This window comes from Hordeum vulgare, chromosome 1H, assembly GCF_904849725.1.
Source record: "Hordeum vulgare subsp. vulgare chromosome 1H, MorexV3_pseudomolecules_assembly, whole genome shotgun sequence".
NCBI classification, from domain to species: Eukaryota; Viridiplantae; Streptophyta; class Magnoliopsida; order Poales; family Poaceae; genus Hordeum; species Hordeum vulgare.
Window position 1 is genome coordinate 490,787,130 of NC_058518.1, and position 19,888 is coordinate 490,807,017.

At 45.3% G+C, this 19,888-nt stretch overlaps 1 protein-coding gene across 1 annotated transcript; it reads left to right on the forward strand.

Moving 5' to 3' along the window:
* Nucleotides 1-2,884: 2,884 nt before the first annotated feature.
* LOC123417979 (anthocyanidin 3-O-glucosyltransferase 2-like) lies at nt 2,885-4,812 on the forward strand. The gene has a single exon (XM_045106937.1). It carries the CDS (start codon nt 3,130-3,132, stop codon nt 4,549-4,551), a length of 1,422 nt encoding a protein of 473 aa, XP_044962872.1. The 5' UTR covers nt 2,885-3,129; the 3' UTR covers nt 4,552-4,812.
* Nucleotides 4,813-19,888: the final 15,076 nt, after the last annotated feature.

The window sequence follows — 19,888 nt, forward strand, 5'->3', positions numbered from 1 at the left end:
AACAGAACCGTGTCTGGTTGAAGCCCGGTGCTGGGCTGGTTCAACCGTCCAGGGCTGCTACCCAGGGTCATCCAGCTGTGGGCGGTACAACCGCCCGGGGCAGCGGTACAACCGACAAGCATGGAAGGAAAGAGGGGCCTCTCTCTCTTTGATGCGACGGAACAAGTTGGGTGCATAAGAATGTGAGAGATAATTGATTCACCCAAGAACTTCCAATGTGGATTCCCTCTTAATAGTATGGGATCCCTACGACCAAAGAGAATAAACAGGTAGAGAACACCGTCTTCGATCTTTTTCGTTTGGAGGGAATACCTAACCATCTTGTGTCTCACACATGATACATGAACAACTTGACACCCGGTTAGATAATATAGTGAGGTGTCATCATCATCAAAACACTTAAGGTAAGAGAATGTCCTTACAAATAGGAAATCCAATTTTAAGATAGTGTTAAATACATAATTCTTTCTAGTTCATGCCCTTAGAGCATCTATAATCGGACGAATATGATCCCTTAAACGTCCGTGGACGCGTCCAATCAATGATCGGGTATGTCCTCTATTTGTTCGTCCGTACAACCACACTCCTTATTTTCGTTCTCATATTTCTGGTCACTCGCACTCGATTGGTGGAGAGGAATAGAGAAAGAAGAGAATGGATAAAGATAAAGAAAAGGTGGTCCCGTGTAGGATCACGTCATACGTGGCAGACTAAACACGCGCGCACGGTCACGTCCGCGAGCCCTCATGTCCTCCAAATATTTGTCCTCAGTATGAGGATTCACGGACAACCCGGACGTATAGGATGATATGAAGGATCTGGATGGGTCATTTTTTCCTTCTCTCTTGTGCGGTCAGTGACCGGACGCGTCCGCGGATGTATGAGATATCGTGTGAGGCATCCGGTTGTAGATGCTATATAACTAGAGCATCTCCAGCAGCGCCCCCAACAGTCCCCGAGACCCCTTTTTATCGTCGATGCTAAAAAATGGCCGAGTCGTGCTCGAGGACCTCGTTTTCCATCGGTTTAGGCCGAAATTGGCGTCAAGTGACCCAGGCCGAACCCAGCGTTGGGGCTGGGGGAAAACATTTAGCGCAAAAACAAACCGCGTCAAATTCCTCCCGCGTGGACCCGTCGAGTCAGCGAGAACCTTCGTCCTCCTCATCGCCTTGGCTCTCCTGTGAGTTCAATGCATCGAATTTCAAGGTCTCACAACATAGTGATGGAAAGCCGTCACGCGTCCCGTCCTTTCCCGCCATGTGTGCACACCGCTCCCGCCCCTTCCCCGCTATAAAAGTCGTGCATCACCGCCGCTCGCTGCACACTCGCCCCTCCATCCTCTTCTCCCATCTCTCCCGCTTTCACCTCCGGGAAACTTCCCCGAGTCCATGGTGGAGCGATTCTTTGGCGAAGGAACGGATGTCAACGGCTTCGGCCGCTGTTCATTGCACGAGTAGGAGGCGCACACCCTCCACAGGGCCAACTACCCGGCGCCACGAGACATGCATGTGTCGGGCGCCTGGAGGCTGAGCGCCGGATGCGTCCTCATGCCCCCTCTGCCATCTGCCACGGAACACAACGACGAGATCACGCGCATTGGGGCGTCCTTGCCGGAGCATGCGGAGAGGAAGAAAGGTACGTCGCTGGCAACCTTCTTCTTTGTACGACATACTTCCAGTGCCGCCACGCCGACCAACTTGCTTCCACCAGCAGCGCTCCGGCTCCAAGGGGGCGGCACAACTCCGATGTCCGCTGGCAGTGGTGGGGCGTCCTCGGGTGCATGCTCCACGCGGTCCTCGAGCACATCGAGGGCGGTAACGAGCCCCTGTTGGAGTACCCGCGCCGTCGTTCTCACGCCGGAGCAGGAACTCATGGCTACCGAGGCGATTGGCGGGTCCTCCTCCTCTTCCTCCTCCCACTCCTTCGGCACGACGCCGCCGCTCGCCATCGTGAAGACCGAGCCCCAAAAGACGTCGGAGCACCGTCGCAGCCGTGTAGGCAACCTCATTATAAACGAGGGCTGCTGCCAACCTTCACCTTTCCACGACCACCTTCGCTTGGTCAGGCCAAAGAAGGAGCCGGTGACGCCGCTGGTCGTCAAACAAGAGCACGCCGACCTTGACACCGACCTCAAGTGGTTGCGCGACGACTACGTTCGGCAGGAGATGGAGTGCGAGTGTCACGCTCTAGAGGAGATCGCTGCGCGGTGCCGCGGTTTTGAAGAGGGCGGGGTCATCATCCTCTCCAACAACGACGAGGAGATGCCGGCGCAGACCGCCCCCGTCCGCAGCAACGATCCAGGGCGGGGCTGCAACAAGGACGACGACGGCAACGATAACGACGACGGCGACGACTACACCACCTTCTACCAGCTCGTCGACATGAACTTGGTAGCGGCGGAGGATGGCGACGTAGTTTTTTATGTTTTTATGTACTTCTTTAAGTTTGTACAAATTTGAATGAAATTGCCTAAATTTCATCCAAAATCAAGCCACTTTGTTCAAATTTTGTCTAAATTTAATTTGAAAAAGGCGTCTGGGGGGCGACCTGGAAGGGGGAAGGGGGGAGGGGCAGCTCGGAACGCGAGCCACAAACCTATTTTAGCGCCGGTTCTTCTCCAAACAACGATATTTCACGTTCTCGGGGGTCGAATAACTCGAGATGCTCTTAACCATCCATATATATTTTGTGCAAAGCAAACACTAGCGCATGCGTGCATGGAGTGGAATTATGGCATTATCGCCATGCTATCAAGAAGATACGATGGGCGATTCTGTTTGCCAATGGATATTTCTCAATCGACTGACATCATAGGCCTAGATTGTCACATTTTCTCTTCTTCTTTTTTTAATACCAGTCCCCACGCGGCGATCCCACGACGTGACGACCACTAGAGATTGTCTATCCGCTTTATTTTCCGATGTTGTACCGACCGCAAGAATGCAAGACGCCTACACGTTTGCCACAGTGCAGGTGCCTCCGACCCTCCGTACTTATCCACCGCATCTTCACAAAGAACAATATCCACCGTATCACTCGCTTTCGCGCAACCAACTTCATCGCCCATTTGACCGTGAGCGAGTAGGATCGAGGGTCATCCGAGATCCCTAGTCGGTCGCCATCGTGCCAATGGCGACCCCGACCGTCGTGCTGCTGCCCGTCTGGGGCGTCGGCCACCTGATGTCCATGCTTGACGCCGGCAAGCGGCTGCTCGCCCGCAGCGGCGGCGCCCTGTCGCTCACGGTGCTCGTAATGCAGGCGCCCACGGAGGGCTACAGGTCCGAGGTCGCCGGCCACATCCAGAGGGAGGAGGCCTCCGGCCTGGACATCCGCTTCCGGCACCTCCCCGCCGTCGAGCCCCCGACGGACCACGTGGGCGTCGAGGAGTTCATCTCCCGGTTCGTGCAGCTCCATGCCGCCCATGTGAGGGCGGCCATCTCCGGCCTGACGTGCCCTGTGGCGGCGCTCGTCCTCGACTTCTTCGGCACCACGATGCTCGACGTGTCCCGCGAGCTCGCCGTGCCGGCCTACGTGTACTTCACCGCCAGCGCCGCCATGTACGCGCTCTTCCTGCGCCTGCCGGCGCTCCAGGAGGAGGTGGCCGTCGAGTTCGAGGAGATGGAAGGCATGGTCGACGTGCCCGGGCTGCCGCCGGTGCCGCCGTCTTCCCTCCCGTCGCCGGTGATGGACAAGAAGCACCCGAACTACGCGTGGTTCGTGTACCACGGCAGGCGCTTCATGGAAGCCAAGGGCGTCATCATCAACACGGCAGCCGAGCTGGAGACGAGCGTTCTTGCCGCCATCGCCGACGGCCGGTGCACGTGCGGGATCCCTGCCCCGACGGTCTATCCAGTAGGCCCCGTGCTCTCCCTGAACCCGCCGGCGGAGCGGCCGCACGAGTGCGTGCAGTGGCTGGACGCGCAGCCTCCGGCGTCCGTGGTGCTCCTCTGTTTCGGCAGCGGGGGGTTCTCCGCCGCGCCGCAGGCGCACGAGATAGCGCGCGGGCTGGAGCGCAGCGGGCACCGCTTCCTGTGGGTCCTCCGCGGCCCGCCGGCAGCCGGCGCCCGGCAGCCCTCGGACGCGGACCCGGAGGAGCTGCTCCCGGAGGGGTTCCTGGAGCGGACGAAGGGGAAGGGCATGGTGTGGCCGACGAGGGCGCCGCAGAAGGAGATACTGGCGCACGCCGCCGTGGGGGGCTTCGTGACGCACGGCGGCTGGAACTCGACCCTGGAGGCGCTGTGGTTCGGGGTGCCGATGGTGCCATGGCCGCGCTACGCCGAGCAGCACCTGAACGCGTTCACGCTGGTCGACTACATGGGCGTGGCCCTGGCCATGGAGGTGGACAGGAAGAGGAGCAACTGGGTCGAGGCGTCGGAGCTGGAACGGGCAGTGAAGGCGCTCATGGACGGCGACTCCGACGAGGGGAAGAAGGTGAGGGCGAGGGCCATGGAGATGAAGGGCGCGTGCAGGAAGGCCGTGGCCGAGGGAGGCTCCTCGTACTCTGCATTGGGGAGGCTCTCCGAGGAGATGATCAATGGCGCGAATGCGTAATTGACGAATGAATACGGGGAGCAGCTCTGTATCTTGAGATGGGCTTGCAGAGTGTGACTGACTCTCACGTTCCTTCTTGTTCTCTCTCGGTTCTTTCTCCATTCCAAGTTGTTTTTTTCTCTCTTTGGGATTGTTCTGTTTTTCTTCTTCTTGAAACTATTGTTATGTTCTTGCTGGGTCCATTCCCCTTCAGGAATCATGACAACAGAGGGTGGTCTCTTCCTGTTTTCTAATAAAATACCCTGCCCCTTGTTCTCCTCATATCTTAAGAGCATCTGTGGCAGACTTTGCATTTTTCAATTAAAAACGGTTTACACTTTAATAAATTAGAGTTTTGCGGGAGAAAACTTACACTGCAGAAGAGACCACGTGTATGAAACTGCATAATTTAAGAAAAAACATTTGTGGGCGAAATTACAACCACACTGATTCAGAGTCCATTACTTAATACACGATCATACATACTACATTCAGAGTTCGTCACTTACTAGAGGGGATAGAGGTAAGCTAACCTACCGGAGCTCACCGGAGCTACTAACTATCCTCCCACACTACGTAAAAATGAGCTCACCGGAGCTCGTGCGGTAGTAGATGCGGCAACGCTCAGTTGTGGTCCTCCTCGGAGGAGAGCTCGACGTAGATGCGCTCCGACGCAGTGGCTTCGGGGCTCCACTCCTCCACCTTGTGGCCGAAGGAGAGGGCCGACGCGACACCCTGCTTGTAGAGCACGGCGGCGCTACCGGTCCTCTTCCGCCTTCCGCGCACTCCGCGCCAGCAGCGCGGGCAAAAGGTTGTCCGCCTCCGCCGGGGGAAGGAAGTCCTCCGGTCCGACGACGCCCCCGACACGTCGCTCTAGCACCGCCCCGGCCTCCGGCTCCATCTTCACCGGCGGGAGATCCTCTAGCTCCCTCTTCACCGGGGGGAGGAAGGAGCGCGAGCTCGACGCCTCCGAGGAGTTGTGGGAGAAGAGGCGGCCGCGCGCGTGGTCGTACTCCTCTGTCTCGCGACGGAGGAGCGACGGCGGCGGCGTCATGCCCCATTACGTGTACCGGTGAACGACGCGCTTCCGGGCGGCGGCGGATTTGACACGACGAGCCCTCACGGGGTCGTCGTTGCTATGGCCGCCGGAGTTGGCCATCTTGGGCTGTGGAATGGAGGCACGCGGCGGCGGATCTGAGGCGATGACGGTGAGGTGGGAGGACTTTTTGCGGCGGTGGAGGGATAGGGTTTCGACCGGCATCCAGCGGCCGAACCCGCAGATATAGCGGTCGAGCGGTTGCATTTACGGGCCACCGCAAAATATTTACGGGCCGGGGCGCATTTACAGTATCTAGTCTGACACAAAAAACGGTCCAAACCCGTATAATCACCGAAAATTTATAGTTGCGGCGATTATACAGGGGGTGCTAGAGATGTTCTAATATACTTCTACAACTGCTCCCTTCCTTTCACAATAGAGTGCATATACATCTTCATGAAAATCAAACTTTACAAACTTTGACCAAGTTTATGAAAAAAATTTGTCTACATCTACAATATCAAACATTATGAAAATATAACTCAGGGTGCATCTAATGATGTACATTCGGTAATCTAAATATTCATATCGTGTAGAGAAGTCTTCGAGGGATAACGCAGATTTGTTCTTTGTTCATGTCAATCCATTCTATTATTTCGTCCCTATACGCATACTGCTCATCTCCCTTTAATGCGGATTCTCTTTTCTTCTTCTGATTTTTGTGTAGTTGTGCAGCTAGCTTCGGCAGGTTTGTTGGGCTGATTTTAAGTAGGAAGCTTTGCTACATAATAACACAAAATATGATACTGAAGGATGTTCTGCTGGTAGCAAGATACTTTGTTTACAATCTGATTGTCAACTCTCTTAAAAAAACATGGTTGTTGTGTCCTATCAGAAAATATACAACTTTTGCCATGATATTTCCTTATGCAGGGGGTGTTTGTTTCCAAGGACTTTTTGGTGTAGCGATTAAATTTTTTTCCTTTTAGTCCCATGTGAAATAAATAGGAGGGACTCTTAGGGACTAAAAGGGGGTATTTGAGACTAAAGGAAGAAGTCCCTATGAGAGGGTATTTTTGAAACTTTTTTGACACTAATTCCAAGAGTGCCCCTACTTTTAGCATGTCATTTAATTACTTCTTGTACATTACTAGAAGTAATATGGTTTTTTTACATGTCATTTAATGACCTCTAGTCTCTGTTTAGTCCATGTAAACAAACAGTAGGGACTAAGGACTTTTTAGTTTGGACTAAAAAAAGTCATGGAACTTCTGAAACAAACAGGGCCGTAGTTTCAAGGTCACATGGATGTTGATAGCTCTTAGGTGTATGGTGTATTTGTTGCTGGATATTGTTCCCTTTATTCTTGGTATGCCAATGTACATTGCTTCAGTTTTCATATGAAGGTTGATAAAGAATCTAGGCTCATTACGTAAAAAAAGAATCTAGGCTCCCAAGTGCAGCTTGAGAAGAGGCATGCTTACTGTTGCCTTTCTTCCTGATACCAACTTTTTATAGTGGAGGATTCTGAATTGAAGCATATATTGTCTCAAAAATTAACTAGGCTTCAAAGTGCAGATTGAGAAGAGGTATGCTTACTGTTGTGTGGGTTGCTCTATATATCTACTCAATCACCTTCATATCAACAAGTACATCGGAATTGTTTATCTCAGCGCATCAGAATTGTTTCTTTGATGCAGGGTTTCTGCTGCTATTGTTAAATCTTAAAGAAACATCCATTCCTGGTTCAGAGGTTTACAAGTCCGCTTCTTCAAATATGGAAATGATTTTTTGCGAACTTCAATGCAAAATGGTTAGTCAGCCTCGAACAACTGCATCTATATAAACTTTCGCTAGTAGAAATAAGGGCTTTCGTCCCAGCTCAAAAAACACATTAGTCCCGGTTCCTTTACGAACCGGGACTAATGTTAGTATTAGTCCTGGTTCGAGCGGCAAAGGCGCCGGTCGGGCATTAGTCCCTGTTCAAATGGGACCTTTAGTCCCGGTTCGTGTCTCGAACCGGGACTAAAGGGTTTGGAGGATTTAGTCCCGGTTCGTGTCTTGAACCTTTAGTCCCGGTTCGTGTCTCGAACCGGGACTAAAGGATTTGGAGGATTTAGTCCTGGTTGGTGTCTTGAACCGGGACTAAAGGTGTTCAGATTTTTTTTTCTATTTTTAAATTCTTGTTTGTAGTTTTTATTATAAATTGCTTATATCTTTTAGGATATTTGATGTTTTTGATTGATTCTTTTTGCATTAGATTCAAAATTTTGTCAAGTTTCTGTTTGTGCCATTAGTTTTCAAATTTGAATGGTTTAAATTTGAATTTGTTTAAATTTGCTTCAAACCCAGATTTTGAATAACTTGAGCTTACAAATAGTTTTTAATTTAATTATTTTTGCTCCCACTCATGTGTTAGATTGTTGTCATAGTAAGATTTATTTGGTTATTTTTAGAATAATTTAAATTAGGATTTTAATTAAAAAAATATTGTTTTGCTTATATAGTTGTTTTAGTCATTTAATTGTTGTTTTTTATTATTTTTAGTTAGTTATAATTTAACATGTTGTAGTATGGTGCATATTTAATGCACAAAAAAAATCTACAGTTCAATTAATTTTAAAAAAAATGCCTTTGTAGCAGATGGGTTTTCGTCTGAAACCTTGATACTTTGAGTTTTGTAGAAAATAAACAAAAAAGATAAAATCTTCAAAAAATAAACAAAAATGATAAAAATGTTCAAAAAAAAATCCTTTGAGATGTTGTTAGGTTTTAGTGTCTAGTCGGTACACAAATTTTGAGATATGAATTTTGACCGTTTTTGCAAAAAAAAGGAAAAAAAATAAACGGTCATAACTTTTGCATACGACGTCCAAAAAAATTAATATATAAAAAAAACTAGAAAAAATTGGTACTCGATTTCACCCCGGCTTGCCTGGTGAAGTTTTCTCACATGCTCAAAATTCCAAATGGAAAAAAGGTTATTTCAAAAAGATGTTTTTTCCAAAAAAAAAGAAAAATAATTTTTAAAAAAAATATTATGTTGTTATCAATTAAACTTAATGAAGGATGAGCATAACATAATTCTTATTCTTACTTCATCAAGTGATTTCAATCTTTCTTCCGGAGTGGCTCATGGTTTCAATTCTTTTTCTCGTGTGCTTATCTTTATTTTTTCGGAGTTTCAACTTCTATTAAGTATCTTTGTGAGGCTACATCTAAATCCTGGCAAGGTCATAATCTTATTCTTTTCTACCTTCTTATCTTTGCATCATCCTTTTGTATACGGAGGCTCGTCACGGTGGTTCTTCAAGGATGTGATTCATTCTCATGTGTTCTTCAAGATTTTGTTGGAGAACCTCAAGTATCCCTTCTCTTGCATTTCTATGTGCAATTGTTCTTCCTTTGTCCTTTGAGGTGGTATTATAGCATTCTTGATAGTGTAGGAGCCTCGAAGAGTTTTTCCTCTCAAGAATGAGATAATTAAAACCACCAATTCTATGATCATGAGACTATTCTTAACCCATGATTTCTTCATTAAGCTATCTTGGTTTGGATTTCACCTAAAGCCTTTCCTATGGATTGCTGCTATCATGGTGCCTGTCATTAATCCAAGTTTTCGATGTATACTCTTGGTGTAAGATTTGTTCATATCTTGTTTCTCCCAATCTATCCTTGTTTCTTTTAGTGGTTGGTCGTCACCTCATAAATGCTGAGATGATTTTCATAAGCCCACTACTATATTGTTCTTTTCGTTGTTGGTTTTCCAATTGCTACGTCAATTCTCTGTCCGGAGGCTCTTCAATTCTATTGTGATGATAGTTTTCATTCTTTTCTTCATTCTCTTCTTCTGCTTGAGCTAGTTCCTATTCTATTGTTCCGGAGGCATTGTGTTGTTGCTCTTTTGGGTCTACTATGTTGTTCTATCAAGATCATGGTGTTCCCTTGTTCTATTTAGTTGTTTGTTATGTATATTGTATATTTCCTCCATCTTTTCGAATTTTTTGTCCCATTTTCCTACCGAAGTGCTGCCGAAATTTTCCGTGAATTCTTGCTTCTTTCTCATGTCATTCCTCATCTCTTTGCAACCTTCAATGATCGTTGGTTTCACTCGTTTGTCAAAGAAGCGACTAAGTTTTACCTCTTGTGCTTTCTCATCCTCTCCCACTTTCATTCTTGGATCTCGGGGCGAGATCCTCTTGTAGTGTAGGAGAGTTGTGACAGCCCGATGCCGACGTTCCAGAAGATTCCCCTTTTCTTTCCGTTTTAGTCGTGTGGGTATTTTCATTTGTCGCATCATGCACATCATCAGCATTGCATCGGCATCTCCGTTGTCGCCCGTTTTCAAAACTTGCATTTGTTAGTAGTTGCCGGTTCTCGTCGTTGTCCGTATTGAGTCCAACCGCACTCGCACGCGCCCGCGGTACCGTCGTAACTCTGTTTTTAAAGCATGTATAAAAGTTTCTCCGATTGAGCTGGAGTTTGTCGTGCGGTTTTATTTATATATAGATAGGCCGCCTGTAAAATTTCGTCGCGATCGGAGTCCGTGTGGTACCCGAACGGTCGACCGTAGCGACACCGTATTCGGTCTACCGTCGGACGTCTGTCGGTGATTTTAAAAAAATCGTTGCCGCGCCGCCTGTTTCCCCCTCGTCTCCGGATATCTACACAACACGGCCACTTAGCACGTCCCGCGTTCAGAATTGTTCAATTCTAACCGCGCGGTTGAAACCGGGTCGAAATTTCGCTAAACCTAGCCCCCCATTTGTCTATATAAAGTCCCCGTGTGTATTTTTTTGGACAGCCCCCTTCCACCTCGGGATCCGCGCCCGAAACCCTAGCCCCACTCGCTCTCTCTCCTCTCCAGCCCCCCGCTCTCCCTTAGCCGCCGCCGAGGCCCGCTCGGGCCCGAGGAAGGCCCGCCAAGCCCATCGCCCCGCCGCCGCGCAAGCCCCGCAACACCTCTGCAGGCGAGGCCGCGCCGGCATCCGAGCCGCAGCCCCGCCGCCACGTGCCTCCACGCCGCTGCCGTGGGCCTCGCTCGCCGCGTCGCCTACCTAGCTCGCCGCCGGCCGCTGCAGTCTGGCCCCGCCGCCAGATCTCGCGTCGCCGCCTGCTGTCCTGCTGGCCGAAGCTTGCTTCGCCGCCGGCCGCCCCGTGCTCCGCCGCCCACCGCCGGCCAGATCCGGTCCCGGGATAGGCCTTCCGCCGCCAAGCATTGCCGGAGCCTCGCCGGAGACGCCCCGTCCCTGCAGTGCCGCCGCCAGCAGCCTCATCGAGGAGCACGGGAGGAACGAGCGCCCTGCTCGTCTCGTGTTGACCGCGCCTCCCACGGCCAGCGCCTCTGCCCTCCCCTCGTGGGCCCGCGCCAGCCTGCCTGCCTCGCCCGACAGCCCACCTCCGCCGGCCCACCCCACCATCTCCTCCTCCCAGGCCGGCCCGCAAGGTGAGCGCCCCTCTGCCCCTCTATCCAGCGCATGTGCACATTTTAGTATCTTGCGCTTATCAGTTTTGGCCCGATTAGAATTTAGGGATTTTCTGCGACTTAATAATTTCAGGCAATTAGGATATTTCCATATGCCCGTAGATTTTAAACCGTGTATCGGATCGCGACGTATTGAATATGTAACTTGTGTAGAATTCCGCGTAGATTTCGAATTTCTAAATTGCATAATTATTTGAGGCAGTTTGAAGTGCCTAATGCATCGTTTTGCGTGCTGTTTTAATAGGAAACGTCCCGTATTAATTTTTCGCGCAAGTCCGGATTGCTCGAATGCCGTAATAGAAATGCCTATGTTTCCGGGGTAGAAAAATCCATGGGATTCTTCTGTGCAATTAGTTTTAACTTTTGAGCAAGTTAGTTCACGAGATATTTTGCCATGTTGCCCTCTTGTTTATTTCGTAGGATTTATTCCGTGCCCCGTTTGCTTAAGTTGTCAACTAGAGAGTTGATCTTGGATGTTTTGTTTAGCCCCTGGTATTTTTGGTTGCAATAGAAATGCATGTTTAGGTGTGGTTTGCTTGCGCTCAAGTTGCTAGAAATAGTGCTGATTTGAAGGAGCTGAAATATTTCTAAGTCTGGAATCTGTTATTATTTTGTTGTTGTCTTGTCTTGCTTCTATCTTTTGATCTGAAGCTCTTTTGAGGTTGGTCCAATGGAGTTAGTTGTACCCCTTGTGTTTCACTAGCATTCTGTAAATTTTCATGCCATTTGGAGTCCTGTAGCTATAGGTTTTGCTGCTGTCAATATTACTTCAGATCGAAAACTGCACTTTCATGAGGTGTAATTTTCACTAAGTCTGAAATAGTGTGTGAGATGCCTTTTTTGTGACTTCTTTCCCTAGTGATCCATGATGCCATGCTAGTTGTTGTTAGTTGTTTGTAGTAGTGCTTCTTGCCCTCTTTCGTGCCATGCCTTGCTTGAGTTTATCGGAGTTGTGTAGCTCGTAGTTGTGGGGCGTAGAAAGTGCTATGTGACTGATTTTGGCAGATTGTAGTGATTTCTTTCGGTGCTTGTATCTTTTGAACCGTAGCTCCGTTGGAGATGTTCTTTATGTGTAGATTGCTTGCCTTGACGCGTAGAATCACGTGAACCTATTTGTTTTGCTGTTTAACAACTAATTAAATGCATTAGTTCAGATCTGGACAGAATTGTAAATTAACATGTGAGGTCGTCTCGGAGGTGCTATATGTCATTTTCGATCTCATTTAAAATGCCTAGATAAGTAGTTTAATTACGCTTCACCTCTTGCATGTTTGACAACATTAATATTGCCGTGTAAATAACCGGAGTGAACTAAATAATTAACGTGGAGTTTCGTCTTAATGTGTAGTGTTTGATTGTGTGGATTGTCATGCCGTGACTTGCATGTTTTCAGCTGCTCATGCATCATTTGTGTTGTGCATCGTGTGGTGAATTCCGTGTGTTGATTTGTGTTTTCGGTTTGCTTCGTCTCGATAGAGTTCCGCAAGCGTGTCGGATGTGAGGACCCGTTTGACTACGTCAGTTCGTCTGCTTCACGGAGGCATTCTTCTTCCAAGCGGGATCTCAGGCAAGATGATCATTTCCCCAGATACCATTACTATCATTGCCATGCTAGTTTATCGCTTCTATCGTTTATGTCTCGTTGCCTACCACCTGTTAAATTCAGCCTCTGAACAATGCCATGTTAACCTTCAACCTGTTCAACCTAGCAAACCACTGATTGGCTATGTTACTGCTTGCTTAACCCTGTTGATAGCATTGCTAATTGCAGGTGCATATGCTTCCATGTGAAAACATGGGTTCATTGTTATATCATCTTATTTAAATGCTATTTAATTTAATGCACCTATATACTTGGTAAAAGATGGAAGGCTCGGCCTTTCTAGCCTGGTGTTTTTGTTCCACCTTTGCCCCCTTAGTTTCGGCTACCGGTGTTATGTTCCATAAATGAGCGCTCCTAACACGATCGGGGTTGTTATGGGGACCCCCTTGATAATTCGTTTTAGATTAAAGCTGGTCTGGCAAGGCCCAACTTTGGTACTATATTTGCCTAAACACCTAATAAAATTGCATAGGGACTTTCCGGACCCCGAGGATAATTTAATCAACCCCCGGGCCAGTGCTCCTCATGAGCGTTGGTCCCACCTGAGCGATGTCCGGCGCCCCTCTGGTCACCCGGAGGTTTAGCGATCCCGACGTCTAGCTCATCCGCCGTGTCCTGAGAACGAGGTACGCGATTCCTATCGGGATCGTCGACACGTCGGGCGGCCTTGCTGGATTAGTTTTACCTTTGACGAGATATCTTGTGCATCGGGATTCCGGTGATGCTTTGGGTAATCTCAGAGTTGAGGTTTTCCACTAGGGAATCCGACGAGATCGCGAGCTTCGTGATTGAGGATTTCTATGCGGCTTATGATAATTTGTGATGGACTAGTTGGAGCACCCCTGCAGGGTTAAATCTTTCGGAAAGCCGTGCCCGCGGTTATGTGGCAACGTGGAAACTTTGTTTAACACTGGTTCTAGATAACTTGAAGTTAACTAATTAAAATATGCCAACTGTGTGCGTAACCGTGACTGTCTCTTTCGTGAGTTCCTTCTCCGATCGAGGACACGCTGGGGTTATGTCTGACGTAGGTAGGTGTTCAGGATCATTCATTTGATCATGAGTAGTTCACATCCGTTATGCGTAGATCTTCCCCCTCTTATTTCTTGTACTCGTAAGTTAGCCACCAAATACAAATGCTTAGCCGCTGCTGCAAACTCACCACTTAACCAGACCTTATCCATTAAGCTTTGCTAGTCTTGATACCTTTGGAAATGAGATTGCTGAGTCCCCTGTGGCTCACAGATTACTACAACACCAGTTGCAGGTACATGTAAAGGTTACTTGACGCGAGCGCGTTGATTGTACATTTGGAGTTGCTTCTTCTTCTTCTTCTTCATCGATCTAGGATGGGTTCCAGGCCGGCAGCCTGGGATAGCAAGGATGGACGTCGTTTCATTTTTTCGTTTGTTTTCGTCCGTAGTCGGACCCTGCTCTTACTCTTGATGTTTATGTAATGTACTGATGTGACTCTGATGTAGCTTGTGGCGAGTGTAAGCCAATTCTATTATATACCTCTTCTTTTCAGTACATGTACTTGTAACGGTATCCATTCTTGCGACACGACGAGATGCGCTTCTATCCCTGACGAGGCCCTCGTGTCAAATTGAGTATAGGGTCGCATCCTGGGCGTGACAACAGGTAACAACAAAGGTTTACCAAAAAGATTTTTTTATCTTAAAAGGTAACAACAAAGGTTTCACTCAAGGATCGAGCAAATGCAGTTCTAATGCTTGTGTCATATAATATAAGCATGAGGACTTTAACAGTCCATGAAATATTTCTGCTCTTAATTCTAAAAAACTATATATAGAAGCACGAAAAATAGATTTACTAGATTTATTGGATTCTATTTGGTGCATAATTTATTGCATATTAGACATAATGATGTTGATCTATTATATTTAGGTTGGTGTACCATGTACCATGTACACTATCTTTCAACTAGGTTAGAAGTTGGCAATCCTGTCATGCGAGCTTCAGAGAAGGATTGATATGATTGTCGTTTGATGTTCCAGAGTTTAGTTTGTTGGTTGCTTTAGTTACGGTGGTGTTATTTGGAATAAGAATGACTCCAGCTACTCGTAACATTGGTAGAATGGTGGAATTCTAGGAGCAGTTATCAGTTTGAGTTTAGTTTCTGTATAAGAAATATGATCAATCTATTATTAGTCATCTTGTATTGTTTTTATTGAATGCATATCAATCAAAGACAAACATTGGACATGCAAGCTAGATTACTAGAATTATGAATTTTATATGAAAGACACGCATTGCGCTATTTTTGTGGGCACACCAGTTGATTAACTACGCTTAAACTTTGGTTTAGTATGACACAGAGCTACCCTCATGTGGCAACATCCTTTCGTGTCACACAGTATTGAGTTCTGCCACTTCAAGTTAAGCGGGATGATGGTTTGGTCAGCTAGATCGGCATGTGAAATGCAAGTATATAACTAATTACTTTCTTGGAAGATGTTATATGTATGCATTTGAAAATGATCGATTTTTCGTGGCTATCACACCAACAAACCCAATGAAGTTTGTCATGGGCATGACTGTCCCAACTAAGAAGATGTTACTGTTGTTTTAAGGATTGTGTTCCTCGGAATATCGAGTTATGCCAGTGTTTATGGTATTCGATACCAAGACATCACTATAAGAATTTTAATCCTTTTAATCTTTAGAAATATGTGTTTTGTGTTACCGTGTTCCCTTTTAAAAGTTGTTATGAGAAAACAATCAGTTGCATTAGTTAACACATCCATTGTTTGCAAGGTTTTTTCTATGCTTGGCAGGGAGACAACAAGTGCATTGCATATGCACGAGTACTACTACAATTTAATGGTACACACTTATGTAGGGCATAATTTGTGGTTGGGGAATCTCCAACTGATATAACCAGGTAAGTTTTATCCTTATGGTTTTTTCTAACCCATGGAAACATGGTAATTGATAAGGCCAAAAAATAGCCTTGATGAAAATGATTCACATCAGTTATGAATTTTTTCTACACGTGCCTTCCTAAACTCACGCCACTAAACTTGCTATATCTAGATAATATATAATAATATGTAAAACCTTTTATTTGCTAAATGATTGATTTTGGACTTTCAGTTAAGATGCTAGATGAGATTATATGTTGAGATACTAGCTAATTACAGAGATGTCTTTTATTATCTAATGATGTTTATATAATGTAAGTGGTGGTTGTGGGCATCACAAAGAAGCTTGTTCTGACCATTGGCATTTTCATGGACCACCGCTGCAAGAACATGCCACTAGAGGTTATGTAGTCTAATGCCGAGAAGGCTCAAGATACAAGGTCAAGTTGGAAGCTTTATCTTCCCAAAGTGTGCTTGCAAGTATGGGTTTGTTTCCTTTTCTCCGTGTTTACACCTCTCTTGCTCCAAGGCTCGGGAATCAGTTCTAGCAGAGGGGCTTGGTACAACCATCCAGGGTCCAGGGCGATTACATGGACATCACTCGCTGCGGCGAGAAGCACGTGCAAAACCAGTTGGGAGCCCAGGTGAAGAGGTTGTCTGCTGCGGATAAAGAGAAGTGATCATATGTTCATGGAAGCTAATGGATGATGTTATCTTAGTTTGTAAATTTTAGTTTTCGTCGACTCAGAAACCTTGTTTGATATCCAAAGATCCCTTTTTGCTCACTCTTCAAAACAATACACTTCAAATAATTAAGTTGACATCCCAACAATACTTTGTAAAAAGATGTACTTATCGTGTCAGATAATCCTTATTCCTCACACTAGATCGTATTTTCATTTAATTATTTTTTAGAATAGCTTTCATAGTTTGTTTTAAAACTAAAGATATTTAATTTAGACGTGCATTGTTGCACGTGCAAGCTTACTTGTAAGATCAAACAATAAGAGCCGAAGACGATGGATTGTAGTTTCTTGACACTTCTCCCTAATGCAGTAAATACTATGTATCTTGAGGGAAGTAAGTAGAAACAAAAAAACTAGAACAATATGTACATGAGATTATGTACACCATTTGACTTTTTTTTACACTAGAATGACACTACCATTTGACCATTTGGGGCTTGGCGTTCTGCACCTCTCGCCCTTTCTTGCAAGCAAGACGATCTTGAAATCTAGCAAAAATCCGATATGCCCAAATGGAGACCCAATAGACGTCCATCTCATCCACCAATACCGAATCTAATTTCACCCGATAGGGTGACAACAATGGTACTTCCTTCATCACAGTTTATAAGGCATGCACGTGTATCTAGATCGTTAATTTGATTTATACAAAAAATATTGTTTAACATAAAAATTATATCATTAAAAAATGGAACATCTAAAGTTTCTAATGATATATTTTTTGTAATATATGCCTCTTATTAAGTTGATCAAATTGACGACCTAGATACACGTACGGGACTTATAAACTGAAACGGAGGAAGTATGCTTGTTGAGATATTATATTCTTGCTGATTTGTTGAAGCTATCATAAACTACCAAATAATCTAAGCAAACGGGAGCAAGCATGTGGCTGGATATTTAGAGCATCTCTAGCACACCCTTTAAAAATAGTTAAATTCGTAAAAAATGACGTTTTCACTTCCGTGGTATCAAAAAACACCCCGAATAAAACCGTAAAAATGGTCAAATCCATAAACCTTTTTTGATCACTGTGAACCCACCCTCATGACCCCTTTATTTACAAATTTGGAGGCAAAACTGAGGATGGCGTGGAAACCGGTCGACGCTACGTGATAAGAGAATTCCCCCGTGCGCACACGAGCTCCCGTGACCTTCCGCCATGGAACTCGTCGGAATTTCGGTGGAAACTCGAGCAACTACGAAAGAACTAGCTATGGCGATGGAGGAGCTAGCTAGCTGGATTGATTTGAGCAACCACGGTGACAGAAGCTAGCTAGCTCAGCTGTGGCGACGGGCGCTTCGTGCGAGCCGTCCTGGACACCGACGGCTCCATATTTGTCCGCTTCATAAGCCGTCCGTCGGCTTCGTAGGAGCGAGCTAGCTGACTGTGGACAGGGGCAAAAGGAAGAAGAAGATGTGGAAAAATATAAATAAATATTAAGTTTTACAATTTAAGTTTTAGGGATCTGTTCAGCCGCACCTCAAACCAACCCTTAAAACACGTTCTCCGCAGTTTTCAGTTCCGCGATTTAAGGGGTCTGCTAGAGATGCTCCTAGGAATGGTTGTTTTGTGTCGCAGACACATCACGGACCAAAACTAAACCAAACGTCTTATGTGTCCCATTAAGACGGTTTATTTATCTTTAATAGGAGCAAGTGTATATTAAAATTCCGGAACCATAGTCTTTAGTCTCTCAGTGCGTTAGCTAGCCTGCTGTTACAATGTTCGAAGCAAATACGATAAATATGAAGAAAGAGAAAGACAAAAGATGGAAAAAGTATTAGTCTTATAACTAATCTTGTTATACGAGTGATTACAAATGATAACTTCACTAATATGGCAACATCATGTAGGCATCAACTAGCTATATTATTATTAGAGCATGGTAAATAATACTGTCAATTGCTGGCTATAAAATATTATCATATCATCTATAGTTAACACATACGAATCACTCATACAACAAGTTTGACAATAGGTTGGTTATAAGATTAGTATTTTTCTCACTTTCTCTCTATCTATTTCTTCACATTGTTGTATAGAAGCATGCATATAACCAGGCTCTTGTATGGGAGCCCACTTACTTTATTTTTCCATGTCTCTTTCCTTGACATAAGCAAAATTGCCATATAAGCGGATTTATAGCCTACTATTATACTTGTTCTTAGCCATTCTCTTAAAGCAAATACAATAGAATTGAACCAGCTGGCTATAAAAAAAATAAAGTATTATATTTTTGCTTAGTTGGAGGAAAGAGAACATGAGAGAAAAGTTAAGCGAACTCTTAGTTAAGAGCCAGCTCTAACACGTGCTCCTAGGCACTTTGTGAGAATGAAAGGTGGACCATATAATAAAAAAATTAGTATACCCTTCTAATCAATTATCGTACATGTTAGCTATAAGATGAGCTATAAATGACATGACAATGCCTTAGGCGTGTGTAAATGCATCATTTCTTAGCACGTTATCATAGGAACATTAATAACTTAAGAGACCACTAGCCCAATGCATCGTTTCTTAGCACGTTATCATAGGAGCGTTAATAACTTAAGAAACCACTAGCCCATCGCATATTGTTTCTTAGGCTTCCAGTAAGGCCATTTCCAATGCATTGCTGCTAAAATGAGGTGCTAAGCACATTAAATAGTTTAGCAACTAAATTCCCAAATGAATAGTTGCCTAGATAATTGTAGCTAAATCTCCTTATTTAGTGCTTTTCCAACTAAAGTTATGCATGAATTGGTGCATTTCTTTCATTTAATTGTTTTACCTAGATTCACGCGCTTAACATTGTTTCTTTCTGGGATCACCACACTCATCTATCCCCTATTAATTAGCTTGTCACATCAGATTTTTTGTCATACTATGATACTAACATAGTTATGAAGAAAGAGAGGGTTGAGTATCCTATCATGACACCGTATCATATTAAATGATGTCCTACTATGTGTCTTGTATAGCAATAAATAAACTACCCTATGATACTAACATAGTTATGATACTATGCATTACGGATGTGATATCATACACTATTATAATGTGCATGATACTAATATATAATACTACCCATTACAACCAGCCTTAGAGGATGTCTCTAAATTTAATGATTTGATGCTCATGCATAGACGTGATTGGGCTATTAACCATTTTACCTATGGTGGCGTGTAAATATTGTATCTTAGCTAAGATACAACTCTACTCTCTCACATTATTAACTAATATGAAACATCAACGAAACGTCTATGCACCCGCACTAAGAAACCTTCATTAACACATGCTTTATACCCAGCAGCTAGCTGGCTATACTATTAACCATGCTCTTAGTACATTGTGTAAATGCGTGCGTGTAATGATGGCGTGCACGCCCATATCAATGTGGTCCTGTGTTATTACCGTCTGGATCTGACGTAAGGGCCAATGCACCTGAATTTTTTTTTTTTTTGAAAAAAGTCACAACTTTTTTTTTAAAAAATGTAACAAGCAAGGCCTACGTAATACTACTCACTTACTCCCTCCGTTCCTAAATATAAGTCTTTTTAGAGATTCTACAAGAGGATTACATACGGATGTATATAGACATACTTTAGAGTGTAGAT